General features: G+C 32.3%; 2 protein-coding genes across 3 annotated transcripts; one reads left to right on the top strand and one right to left on the bottom strand.

Moving 5' to 3' along the window:
• The first annotated feature begins 4,237 nt into the window (after positions 1–4,237).
• On the top strand, positions 4,238–5,803 carry LOC122605914 (cytosolic sulfotransferase 17-like). Of its 2 annotated transcripts, XM_043778874.1 has the most exons (2): positions 4,238–4,366; positions 4,715–5,803. In XM_043778874.1, the coding sequence occupies exon 2, from the start codon at positions 4,817–4,819 to the stop codon at positions 5,657–5,659; it is 843 nt and encodes a 280-aa protein (XP_043634809.1). In that variant the 5' UTR covers positions 4,238–4,366; positions 4,715–4,816; the 3' UTR covers positions 5,660–5,803. The 2 variants fall into 2 exon arrangements, with proteins under 2 accessions (XP_043634809.1, XP_043634808.1); XM_043778873.1 differs by lacking the exon at positions 4,238–4,366 and having other exon boundaries at positions 4,625–5,803.
• Positions 5,804–8,122: 2,319 nt separating this feature from the next.
• On the bottom strand, positions 8,123–11,406 carry LOC122604488 (50S ribosomal protein L1, chloroplastic). Its single transcript, XM_043777379.1, has 7 exons — positions 10,999–11,406; positions 9,621–9,800; positions 9,477–9,531; positions 9,200–9,327; positions 8,809–8,892; positions 8,603–8,728; positions 8,123–8,498 (listed from the first exon to the last, which is right to left on the bottom strand). Exons 1-7 carry the CDS (start codon positions 11,332–11,334, stop codon positions 8,370–8,372), a joined length of 1,038 nt encoding a protein of 345 aa, XP_043633314.1. The 5' UTR covers positions 11,335–11,406; the 3' UTR covers positions 8,123–8,369.
• Positions 11,407–13,455: the final 2,049 nt, after the last annotated feature.

Here is a 13,455-nt window from a genome sequence, read left to right as displayed (position 1 = left end):
ATAAAAAAACAAATTTAATAATACAAACATAATTAAAGCTAATTTCCTAAATCACTGAAAATAGAAAGTGAAACAAAAATAATTCATAATAATAAAACATCAACCAAAATGACATTGAAACTAATAAGTATTGCAAACAAAATTTTCGAAAATGGTTAAGTGTATATATTCCAAACATACACCCTACTTTTATGTGTATATATACTATGTAATATTTCACTTCTAATAAGATTAGATAATCTTAAAAATGTTACAAACTTAAAAAATAATAATATGTAATTAAAAGAAGTGATCTTTTGTAAACAAATTGGAAGCAATTTAAAAGATAAAAACATAATTTGTAATTAAGAATATAAGATGGGTCCAAAAGAAAATAAAGTGACCAATTAAGAAAATGAAAACGGGCCCAAAAAAATAAATTAGCCCGTTACTATTCTTTACACACCTTTCTTTTTAATATATATATATTAATTTATTATATATTTTTTCAGCCTTAAAATAGATTACACATTACAATTTTTTGTTCGTTTCAAACTAAATGGTCACTTTTAAGTTGTAAAAAAAGGTTCCAACAAAATAAAGGCAACATCTTATTAGTTAAGAGACTTTTTTAAAACTATATATCAATTTCCTAAATTAAATTTATTATGGTACGAATCGAGTATATGATACATGATTGTCCCGTCAACAACACTACAAATCTATATATGAGGGAGATACATCACTTTTCACAATCCAACGGGTTAGTAGAACCACACCCAAGATCTATGTGTATTACTCATAGAAGTATTAGTTACAATTGCAAACAATCTCGGTAACAATGTGTTCAATTCAACTATTAAGTTTCGTATTTTACTTGCAAACAAGAAAGAATCGACTTTGATGTGATTGTGCCAATGCATGAACCCCATGAACAGGAGATCAAATGCCATATATATCATAGCTAATATATATATATATGTAAAATAAAACAAGTATTAAAGTAAAACAAATAAAACAATAGGTTTTTATTCATTGAAAATCACCGTGCATCATGAAAATCACCATGCATCAATTACTTCGTGAATCTTTGTGCATCAATATAACCACGATCTAAGAGTCAAGATCTTGTTTTATTTGTTTTACTTTAATATTTATTTTACAGTACCCAACCCCTATATATATATATATATATAGATGGGAACACTTACATATTGTTTTTTTAATCCATAAAAATCAGGGGCCCATGCATTTATTAATTAAACAAGAAATAATAAAATATTATTATGTGAGTGGTTCCACACCTAAGTTTAGGTGTCGGACAGCCTTATATTCTTTTTTCCCATATATATATATATATATATGGGTGCCGATTGAGCCATCTGTCGAAAACCAAAAATAAAGCTTAGAACCAATATAACAGTCATACAAGTGTTAAGTGTATTGTTGAATTGGCAAAAAAGGGAGAACACTATTAATGAGAATGCTGATCCAAGAAATAGCTTTTTGTGCTCTCCTCCGATCCTTTTTTAAACCATGCTCCATATATGCTATACTGCATCACTCCGTCTTCTAAGAGAAAACCTCGAGAAGCTAATATAGATTAGGCTCATGAATTTATCAAATTGGATTTCTTTATTACTCCATTTATATTAGGCATTATATGCATACGTATGAATGCCTTTTTTTTTTATTTTCACTGATTTTTAGTGCGCGTTTAGTTGTAGAAAATGTTTTCAAATTTTCCATTTTTAATTCTCTAGAAAATTGAAAGAGTTTTCCATCTCTAGAGAACAAATGAGAACTTTGAAAACGCCTTCAAAACTAGAAAACGTTATTTTCATCATTTTCCTTTTTAAAAAAGATGTTATAATTTACTTGGTTAAGTGAGAGGTTTGGGGTCGGGTGGGGGTAGGGGGTGACGCTGTGAGCTGACGGGGTGGGGGCGAGGGATGACGAGGGGCATGGACTGGGGCGTAGATAAGAGTTAATATAAGTTGAGGTTTTCAAAATTTAGTAAATAGAAAATAAAAAGTGGAAAACAATAAAAATGTGTATTCTAATTTCCCATAGAAAAGTGGAAAACTATGATTTGAACGTGTTTCCTGTTTTTCATGTTTTCTTGGAAAATAAAAAAGGAAAACAAGTGGTGTTTTCGTGAATTAAACGCGCCCTAGGGTTTTCTTAATTAAAAAGCAGTCTTGATAAGTTTATAAGGATGACTTAATATTAATTAGGCTCATGAAGTTTATCAAATCGGAATTCCTGAGTGTTGGTTACCTCTCTAGAAGCAGTTCCTGTTTCTCAATTTTTATTTTTTTTGTGTATAGGTACTACAAATGTGAGACGCCATATAATCCTGAAGACTAAAGATGTAATTACTAAGGATGAGTTAATATAGATTAGGCTCATGAATTTTTTGCTATTTGGTGTCGAACGAGAGAGGAGAAGTACAATAACGACTAAAGAGCGAGCAAAAGATGTAATTACTAATTACATCAGTTGGCGCGTTTATACTTTATAGACTATCTTATGACCACATTATAGTAACTACTTACTATACATATAAGAATTGTTTGTTATGAAGTATATATATATACATATGCGATGCATAACATATGTTATTGCTATATATATACTTTTATGTGGGATGGTAAAATAATACTGTAACTATTGATTGTGCAACGAAATTGATCGTTCTGTTGGCTTCTTGGACTATATATGTTAGAATCTTTCTAAGGTATTGATGTGAAAAGAATGTGTGGGCCAACAGAAGTTAATTGGTGTAGATAATGCAGGTGCTCAAGGCTGAGCAGGAAGAACAGGTATTGTAGCTAGCTCACATATACTGTTAATCTTGCGGTGTACTATTTGTTCGATAGTGTTTAATAAATCACTTAGTTTATTTTCTTTCTAGGGCCGATTCGAGTTATACCAATATACAGTATGAAGATGAACTAGAAGGCAGAGCAGGCAAATTGGTTAATCGGTTCAAGTGGAAAAGGAACAACAACAAGTACAGCGTTAACCGCTTTATTTTGTGTCTCATAAAATTCGTCATGGCCATATTGAACAATATCTCTTTATTGCTTTCTACCTCAAACTGGTCTTGAACTATATAGTTTTGACAAATTTTCTCTGTTTCTTGTATATATAAAGTAGTCCCATATTTACCTCTAACCATATAATAGCATTAACAAATGCTTAGTTTCTAGTTTCTATCAAGATGGCTTGTTTGTTTCCACTGATTTCTGCAAAAAAAACATTGAGTGTGTCGGAATGCAATTGTATATACATAACGGTCTCCACGCATTAAAACTTACAAAATGGAAGGATTTATGCCACTGCAGCAATAAGGTTTACTATAAGAACAATTCCTGTCTTATCTGCTATGAATTCCACTTTCCCCTTTTTAAATTCCTCTAAGGTCTGCAAAGTTTGATATACTCAATGGATGTAGGCATGTATAACACACATGTCATGCGAACTATGTGTTGGCTATATCTTACCTGAGGTATTGTGGTCGTAACAGTTCCGGCCTTTGAGTTTGGCATAAGTCCTCGGGATCACTAGTCAGTGATCTACAAAAAAATTTGTTCCCAGAATTAATGACATATTACGTAATTGACAATAAGGGACTTGTATAAATGAACAGAAGTAGTTATAAGCTATAACAATTCTCAAAAAAAAAAAAAGCAATTTAGAAATATCAAAATTATGTAAAGATTATTTCTACAACGAAAGCAGCGTGGTTTGGATCAACGGTAAACACTCTGTCTGAAAAACAGAGATTATGAGTTTCATCCTCATCCTATGCAAAGGCCGGAGGTTGTTTTTTACAATTTATGTAGAAACTGGAAGCAGTCTTTCTACCTTGGTTGAGGTAAGATCTACCTACATCTTAACCTCCCGCATACACCGTCGAGGTATTGAGTCTCAAACTCACAGAAGACGGCAGTGAACAATTTCTTTCTTTATTTTCTAAAACGAATCTTTTGAGGGACAAAGAGAAGTTACAAACGGAGTAGGACAATGGGAGAAATAAAGGCATGTGCACTATTCACTTGCATTTCAAGGACATAAGGTTGTCGTATATCCATCTAAAACTAAACCTTAAAAATATATTCATCATTTCAACATGTGTTGCATATGCAGAAAAAGGACCAATGATTTCATTTTTTTTTTCAGAAAAAGGACCAACAGATGTCAATTCTTTTACAGATATGAGATTTAAGTATGTGGACAAGGGCTCAAGATTTTCAACTGAACATAGAATGCTTGCAGTTTGTGTGTTCATCATATTATTATACATCATTCCAATTAATTCCATCCAAACATGTCAACTAATCAAGATGATCAAGAAAAGACTCGCAAATGACACGCCGAGGTTATTGCTATATATATACTTTTATGTGGGATGGTAAAATAATACTGCAACGAAATTGATCGTTCTGTTGGCTTCTTGGACTATATATGTTAGAATCTTTCTAAGGTATTGATGTGAAAAGAATGTGTGGGCCAACAGAAGTTAATTGGTGTAGATAATGCCTAACAACAGATGTCAATTCTTTTACAGATATGAGATTTAAGTATGTGGACAGGGGCTCAAGATTTAAGTATGTGGATGCTTGCAGTTTGTGTGTTCATCATATTATATATACATATACATCATTCCACTTAATTCCATCCAAACATGTCAACTGATCAAGAAAAGACTCGCAAACGACACGCCGAGCTCATCAACGAGCTTCCAAAAGCAGACGGGTGGGTTCAACAACATGTGTTGCTATATCAGGGCCAATGGTTACATTCCTTTATCTTGTTGGGTGCCACTCTGATGCAAAACCACTTCAACTATCGGTCTACTGATATCTTCTTGTGTTCCTTCATAAAGGCTGGGACAACCTGGCTGAAAGCCCTCATGTTCGCCATCATGAACCGCTCCCGCTTTCCTGATTTCTCTGACCATCCTCTGCTTCGTCAGGGACCGCAAAGCTGTTTTCCAAGCCTTGATCCTTACATATCTCAAGACCATGCTATTACTAACATGGACCTCTTGCCTTCACCTCGTTTAATTTCCTCTCATTTTGCGTTTAATTTGTTTCCTTCCACATTTCAAGATGAGTGTAAATTTGTTTACATTTGTAGGGATCCAAAAGATGTTTTTGTCTCCATGTTTCACTTTGTGAAACAAATGAGACCAAAACACCTACCTGCCCTATCATTCGATAAAGCTTTCGAGTTGTTTTGTGAGGGTGTTATGGATTATGGACCTTATTGGGATCATGTATTGGGATTTTGGAAAGCTAGTCTTGAACATCCAGATAAGGTATTGTTCTTAAGGTATGAAGAGATGAAAAAAGAGCCAGAGGTTCATGTCAAGAGGTTGGCAGAGTTCATGGGGGTGCCTATTTCGGTTGAGGAACAAAAAAACCAAGTGGTGGAAAAGATTATTACTCTTTGTGGCTTTGAGCATTTGAAGAACTTGGAGGTAAACAAATCCGGAAAATATACGCATATTAACAACAAACCTGTTTGTGGTAATCATGTTTTTTTCCGACGAGGTGAGGTGGGAGATTGGCAAAATCATTTAACCAAAGAGATGGGGGACAAAATTGATCAAATTACTCAAGACAAGTTCAAAGATTTCGGTTTGACACTTGATGCAACTCTCAAATGACATTGGTCATGATGACCAATATATGCTATTTGGATTTCAACCTTACGTACTACTATATGAGATAAATAAGAATGTCATTTCCATTTCTATATGTAAGATCTACTTATTGTATTAATTTGATGATTTATGTAATATGAATTTTTTAATATCAATGTACTATATATCTTGTTCAAGCTATGGTTATATATTAAATAATTACGTAGAATAAAGTATAATGTTCATTTGATAAGCCAATGGATATTTATTTATCAATAACCTAAAATATGATTATAATTTTTAATCAACATTTGGTTCATTTCTATAAATTAATGACATGCGTCGATTTTATATACTTAACTCTAACTTACCTAATAACAATCAAGTATTAATGCAAAAGAGAAAGAAAATAAATGTTGTCTTCTACGGGTTTTAAGCTCCAATACCTCGACGGTGTTTCATATTCTACCTAATTGGTAGAGAATACCCTCCAATCTTTGCATGGGATGAGAATCGAACTCATGACTTCTGTCTCTAAAAGCCAGAGTATTTACTACTGATCAAACTATGTTGCTTATCAAATATTAATGTCTATCTAATAAGTAATATAGATATGGTTAAAGTAAGAATATGGTTAAAAAGTTGTATTAGAAAATTTGTTTAGATGGAAATTTTACATAACAATGGATAAGTTAGGAAAATATATGTATATCTAGCATTCTTCATAACAAGATTTACATGTTTTATAAATTTGAAAACTTAATCTTTCACATATATTATAGCAGAACTCTTAATATTATATATCCATCCATGTCAAACAAAATAAAAAAACAAAAAATCTGCCCTACTTTCACTTTTAATATTATATATCACTCGTACACGCCCTTCTGCCCAACATTGGGAGTCGACGACTTGGACCTGGAAGGGTCGCTAGCAATAACGTTGCCGTCAATGGGCGACGACCCCATCGACAGCCTACTGGGAAGGGCCTTAGAAAGTTGACATCAAACCACCCTATAATAATAAAATAGTGTCATTGGCTTCAAAAACCAGCAAGGTCGGATAAGTGGTTAACACTTTTGCCTATAGAAACAGAGTCTAATGGTTCTATTTTCATGCCTTGCAAGGTCGGAGATTTTTTTTTTTATCTTAGATGAAACCTGAAAACAACCTCTCTGCATCCTCGTGGTAGGGATAAGATTGTATACATCTAAACCTCTCCTATAAATCGTTGAGGTATTAAGACCTAAAAATGTAAAAAAAAACGACATTAATTAGGTGTTTACTTACTTACTAGTGTCATAGGCTTCAACCCTCGTAGACCTCTAAAACTGATCAACAATGCTACAATCATTATATGAGGGAGATCCACGAGTCCATTATTCTTACAGCCTTCGCAATCCAAGGGGTTAGTTAATACACACCCAACATCTATGTATATTACTCATAGTTATTTCAGTGTTAAGTTACAACTGCAAACAATCTCGGTCGGTAACAATGTGTTCAATTCAATCATTAATTTACGGGTAAATTACACTTTTGGTCCTGAACTTAACACGTTTTTCACCTTTAGTCATTAAACTTTTAAAATAGCAAATTATAGACTAAACTTGCCACTTTTTTTCAATTTTGGTCACCGCGTCAACTTTGTTACCTTTCCTCCGTTAACTTGCCCTAATTCGTTAGTTTTTTTTTTTTTTTTGCTTTTCATCCTTTTTATTTATTCCATTATTAAAAGTGATAATTGACCTAATTTCAGGTCTTAGATCTTGTTTTGTTCAATTAGTGAAAATACATATTCATTTGTGAGGGTTTTGAAACAGTTTTTTTTACTACTTTATTGATTATAAAATAGTTTGATTAGATTAAATATTTGATTTTCTTTTTGAACGACGATTAAATAATTGTTAGTTGAAATTTTTATTTATAAAGTTAGATTTTTTTAGTGTCTCTTTTTGAAATTTTTAGTCTTCTTATGTTTATTTAAATTGTAAATATTTTTGTTTGTGTTATATAAATTTATATAGTTTTCCTTAACTCATTTTATCAACTATTGCTAAACTATAATAAAAATAAGATATTGTAACGTCTATCCGGAGTAAAGTGTTCTAGACTTTTTTTTCTCTGAATAATTGATAACGCCTTTTAATTTAACAATAAATATTTTTATTCATGTTATAAAATTTGTAATAAATCATGTAAATGGATTGAGTTTTGAATGTATTTTTCATCGATTATCACTTTTAATAATGGAATAAATGAAAATAATAAAAACTGAAATAAAAACCAACAAATCTAGGCAAGTTAAGGAATAAAGGTAACAAAGTTGATGCGGTGACCAAAAGTGAAAAAAAAATGGCAAGTTTAGTGTATAACTTGCAATTATTGAAGTTTAATGACTAAAAGTGAAAAACATGCCAAGTTCAAGGACCAAAAGTGTAATTTTACCTTAATTTATTTAATTTTGGTTGTCAATTGAGCCATCCGTCACAAAACCAAAATTAAAGCTTAGAACCAATATAACAGTCATACAAGTGTATTGTTGAATTGGCAAAAAAGGAAGAACACTAATGAGAATGTTGATCCAGGAAATAGCTTTGGTGCTCTTCCTTTTGTCAACCATGCTATACTGCATCACTCCGTCTTCTAAGAACACACCTCGAGAAGCTAATAAAGCAGCGTATGATATAATTTACATCTATGGTTTACATTTCTTTAGACATTCATGCATTCACTACTGAAGCTTGAAATCAAGCATGTCCTTGATATCTAACCGGATTGAAGGCCCCATTGACGAACATATATGGGCGCTTTTCCAGTATACTCCTTTAGCCCCAGTTGGCTTGTTTGTTTCCACTGATTTCTGCAAAAGAATAAATATAAAAATTAAGAAAGTGTGTTGAAATGCAATTATGCTTACAAAATAATCTCCATGCGTTAAAGCTTTTGAAATGGAAGGAGTTATACCACTGCAGCGATAAGGTTTACTATAAGATCTTCTTCTGAGAAATTTGCCTTCCCGAATGGTAAGTGAACAATTCCTGTCTTGTCTGCTCTGAATTCCACTTTCCCCTTTTTAAATTCCTCTATGGTCTGCAAAGTTCGATATAGTCAATGGATGTAAGCATGTATAAACACACATGTCATGTGAATATGTGTTGGTTGTATCTTACCTGAGGTATTGTGGTGGTAACAGTTCCGGCCTTTGGGTTTGGCATAAGTCCTCGGGGTCCCAATATCTTTCCTAGAGCGGCACACTGATCCAAAAAAAATTTGTTCCCAGAATTAATGAAATTTTACGTAATTGAAAATAAAGGACTTGTATAAAGGAACAGAAACACTTATAAGTAACAATTCTATAAAAAAAAAAAAAAAAAAGAACAAAGAGCAATTCAGAAATATCAAAATTATCTAAAGACTATTCTAAAAATGAATCTTTTGGGGACAAAGAGAAGTTACAAACAGAGTAGGAAGATGGAAGTAATAAAGACATGTGGCAACATTTCTCTGTTCACTTTCATTTCAAGGACATAAGGTTGTCGTAAATTCATCTAAAAGTAAAACCTTAGGCATCATATCAGGGGTGGCAATAAGTTTGTCAAATTCCATGAATCCTCCTTTAATTTGTGCTATCAAGTCCTCTCCACCAACAATATCTGCTCCAGCATTTTTCGCTTCATCGATCTTTTCACCTGTGGATTTCAACAATTCATATAGGAATTCAACAAGATCATGATTAGAGACTTCTAAGCCATTTCTATCACGTCAGAACTATAGCAGAGCTTTTAAGTGAGAAATAAAAGGGAATAAAAATGATAGTTTAAAGCAAACGAAAAAATACCTTGAGTTAGAACAGCCACCCTGACAACTTGACCGGTACCTTTGGGCAAATTCACCTACAACATAACGTATGGAAATGGAATATCAGAAGATATTTATAAAGCATAATACATCAAACTCCAAGTAATGCATTTTTATAACTTACTGTTGCTCTTAGCTGTTGATCATTATATTTTGGGTCAATGTTGAGACGAAAATGTGCTTCTGCGCTTTCTACAAACTTTGTGCTTGCCATTTGCTTGAGCAATGATATTGCAGTTTTCACATCATAGTCTTTCTTGTTCTCCCTCAGCTTTTGAATTTCCAGGAATCTCTTCGACCTAGTCTGATAACCCGAAATTGGAGAAAAGGCAATAGACAAAATAACAATGAGAAACAAATCAAATGGATGAACCATTTCTCAAAAGAACTCATAACTTGTCAAAGGACACATAAGCATAAAATGGACATTTAAGATTTGCCAAAATATAACCTTTAACTATTATGTTGCATATGGAAAAACAGTCTATACACGAATTATTGCCAAGAGAACATATCAAACTCTCATACATGTTCATTATTTACTTAGGTCACAATTTGGTTAGTGTATAGATAGCCAATATTAGACAACCGATACTATGGTCTGTAAGGCTTTGTGTTATCAAAGGATCATTGACTAAACGGCTAATTCGCTACCTGTAACTGTATGCTTTTGACGAATTTTCTATGAAAAATGCATCTTTGTCAAAAAAAATAATTATATTGAAGGACCCTTAATATGGGACCAATGCTTTCATCTTGCAGAAAAAGGGAGCAATAAATGTCTTTCCTACAGAATATAGAGTTCAGATGCAACACTTAAAACAACTGCCACATATCATTCCGGTTGGAACCCGTTTCAAGAAACATATTTCCCTCATTAACCTCATAGTGGCAACCAGCCAAATCTCATAGGACCATATGCTATAATTACCTCTTACTATGAGTTTTAACAGCATAAACAAACAGAAAAACTAAGTTTCTTGAATATCGGCAGCCTACTAAGAGTATAGTTTGTTTACAGATAAGACTTATGGGTTTGACCCCATTTCATTCTAATCCAGTCAATGTAGCTACTTTTACACCTGTATAACACAAATTTTTTTAAATAGCTATGTATATACACAAGTATTATACTTGAAGTATGTATATATATATATATATATAAGCTAGCACCTAATATAACAAAATTACATTTCGCATTTCAGATAAACAGATAAGGTTTTCCTTGTTCAAGTTACCAGTGACTCACTGTCTCAAATGTACATGATCTAATCGACGTATAAGTGAACATTTTTCGAACATTTTCCTAGGTCACCCAAAAGATGTTAACCTAGTGAGGGTCGAACCTTAGACCTCATTCGACGACATCATGACGCCTCACATTTCACATTTCAAATGTATACAATTAATCAAAACTCCAAATATTACACATTATAAACTATAAAGTACAAAATTTATAATATAAAACAGTCAAAATTAAATTTGAAAAAAATGAAACATACCCTGTCACTTTTAAGAGGCAAGGCAGCTTTCCCTTTCTTGGGTTTAGAAGGGGACGGCGGAGCCACGGTGGCAACACCACCACCGGAAACATCCTCATCAACATCTTCAGCCAAGTCAGCTTCAGCGGCATAAGCAGAAACCAAAAAAGGTGAAATCTTGGACTTAGGTCTAAGAAAGCATTCTAATTGGTGGGACTGTAGATGAAAAAGATTTTGTTTTGGGGGGTTTTGTTTGAAAGTTAGAGAAGAGATTAGGGATGATTTAGGTTCTTGGTGAAGATGAATTGATGATAGAGTTAGAGTGGCTGAAGTAGAAGAAGGACTGGCCATTGCCATTGTTGTTGTTTTTGTTATTTTTGGGTTTTGGTTGTGTTTTTGTGTGTTCTATCCAAATCCAAATATTATCCTGTGAATGATGATGATGATGATGATGATGATAAGGCAATTTGTGTTCATTTACAATTTGGGCTCTTTAGGTTTTGATTTGTACATGAATGGACCCTTGAGTTGATGTCACAGGTTATTAAATGAGTTTATAAAAATAAATAAATTAAATAAAGATACATAAGTCTAAAGGTTATATAATTTAAATATATTTAATCAACAAAGGTATTTGTTTATTTATATTTAGAACATTTAATATGAGGCTTTTTATTAATCATGAATAACTACCGAGTAGCTAAATTACAACAAGAGGAAATAATTAAAATCGGAAAATGAGAAGTTTACTTGATTGTTAAAAAACAAAGTTATTGTTAGTTAATTACGCAATCAAATTCTGTGTTTAATAATCCAAGAGACATGAGAGGTTTTGCCTGTTCAAAATTAGTGTGTTAAAAAAACCTAGTTGTGTTATAAATAGATCCAAACTTTTTTTTTTTTTTTTTTCATTTTGACCTTCAATCTTGTCATTTGTGATAATTTTGCAATTTGTAGATGTATGCTTAGACTTACGGTTATAATCATATATGTACTAGTAGGTAAATGTTCATCTAAATCCTTAATTTTTTATGAAACACAAGGACCAAATCCTAGTCATTTGATCATCTCAATCAATTGCTAGGATTGAAACTTATGTCTTAATTAAAAAAAAAACACGGAGGAATTTGCTTAATAAAAAAAAAACTTTCTTTTCCCTTTCCTCCTTCTGATGGAAACACACACAAACACACACTATCTCCCTCTCTTCTCCTCCTTGGACGGTGACCACCACCACCACTACCATATCTGACCGCCGCTACCACCACCACCACCACTACAATCTAGATCTTCATCTCAAACAACTAGCAACAACAACAACAAGTGGAAGATGATATTTTAGATATTATTATAGTGATATTTTATGTAGTTTATGTTTTTTATATAAAACTGGATAAACAAATCATTTTTATCCATGATTTGTAGTTTTTTTCTCTTATTTTTATTTTTTATATGATAAGAAGTTGTATCTTTGGTTGTTGTTGTTTAAAATTATTATAATGAGTTTTGCCCACAAAGTGTTTGATGAAATATCTAAACCAAAATGTATGTACTAAATCAAATTTGATTATATACGTAGCTACTGATTGTACAACCAATCATACTTGATTGTACATAGATCTATTCTAAAATTTGAATTTGTTAAATTTGTGTTATGTAACTTTGTTTGTGCAATCAAATTTGATTTTGTATTGAGGTTTTAGTTACTTGTGTTCTTATGCCTAGAATCATATTTGATTTTACTCTTACAGTGTGAAAATTTAACAAATTTAAATGTTAGATGTTATCTAATGAAAGATCTAATCAGATGTTATCTAATTACATTTGAGTATTTAGAATTTACATAAAAGTCATCTTCAAGATTAATTGATGATGAATGATGGGGATGATAACGAAAAAGGCAACGATGGTGACTTGAGCACGGTGGTGGTATTGGTGGTGGCGGGGGGAGAGAGAGAGATCTGTATGTGTTAGTGTTTGAAACTGGAAAGAAATATATGGGGTGTGAGATAATGCGCAAAATTACCAAAGTACCCCTCTGCGTGTTTTTTTTCTTTTTTTAATGGAACCGTCGATCTGTTTTGATCCAAGGGTTGAGATTTAGCCCTTAGATCTCACCAAATTTGTAGGTTTTGCATGAATACAACTCTGAAACAGAACTGTTAATTAAAAATACAAAACCTTTTTTTAGATGGAACATACGTATCAATATATATGCGTGTATTTCGGGTTCTTATGTCAATAGAGTTTTAGACTTTATTATCCGACAACAACAAAAAGACATCATTTTTATCATCCGTATACATTATATTTATTCCTAGATGGTTGTAAAATTAGATAAAATGTTTATTTACACTATCAATTGTCATCGGTCACTTAGGTGTTCAAAGTATATTGTTTAACTTTATTCATTCATGACACTTTATATTTTATCATTATCATGCGTTAAATAATAGTGAAATTTTTTTAATATATTGT

Source organism: Erigeron canadensis, chromosome 6, assembly GCF_010389155.1.
Source record: "Erigeron canadensis isolate Cc75 chromosome 6, C_canadensis_v1, whole genome shotgun sequence".
Classification (NCBI taxonomy): Eukaryota; Viridiplantae; Streptophyta; class Magnoliopsida; order Asterales; family Asteraceae; genus Erigeron; species Erigeron canadensis.
The sequence above is the reverse complement of the archived record's forward strand: the minus strand, read 5'-3'. Positions and strand labels throughout refer to the sequence as shown.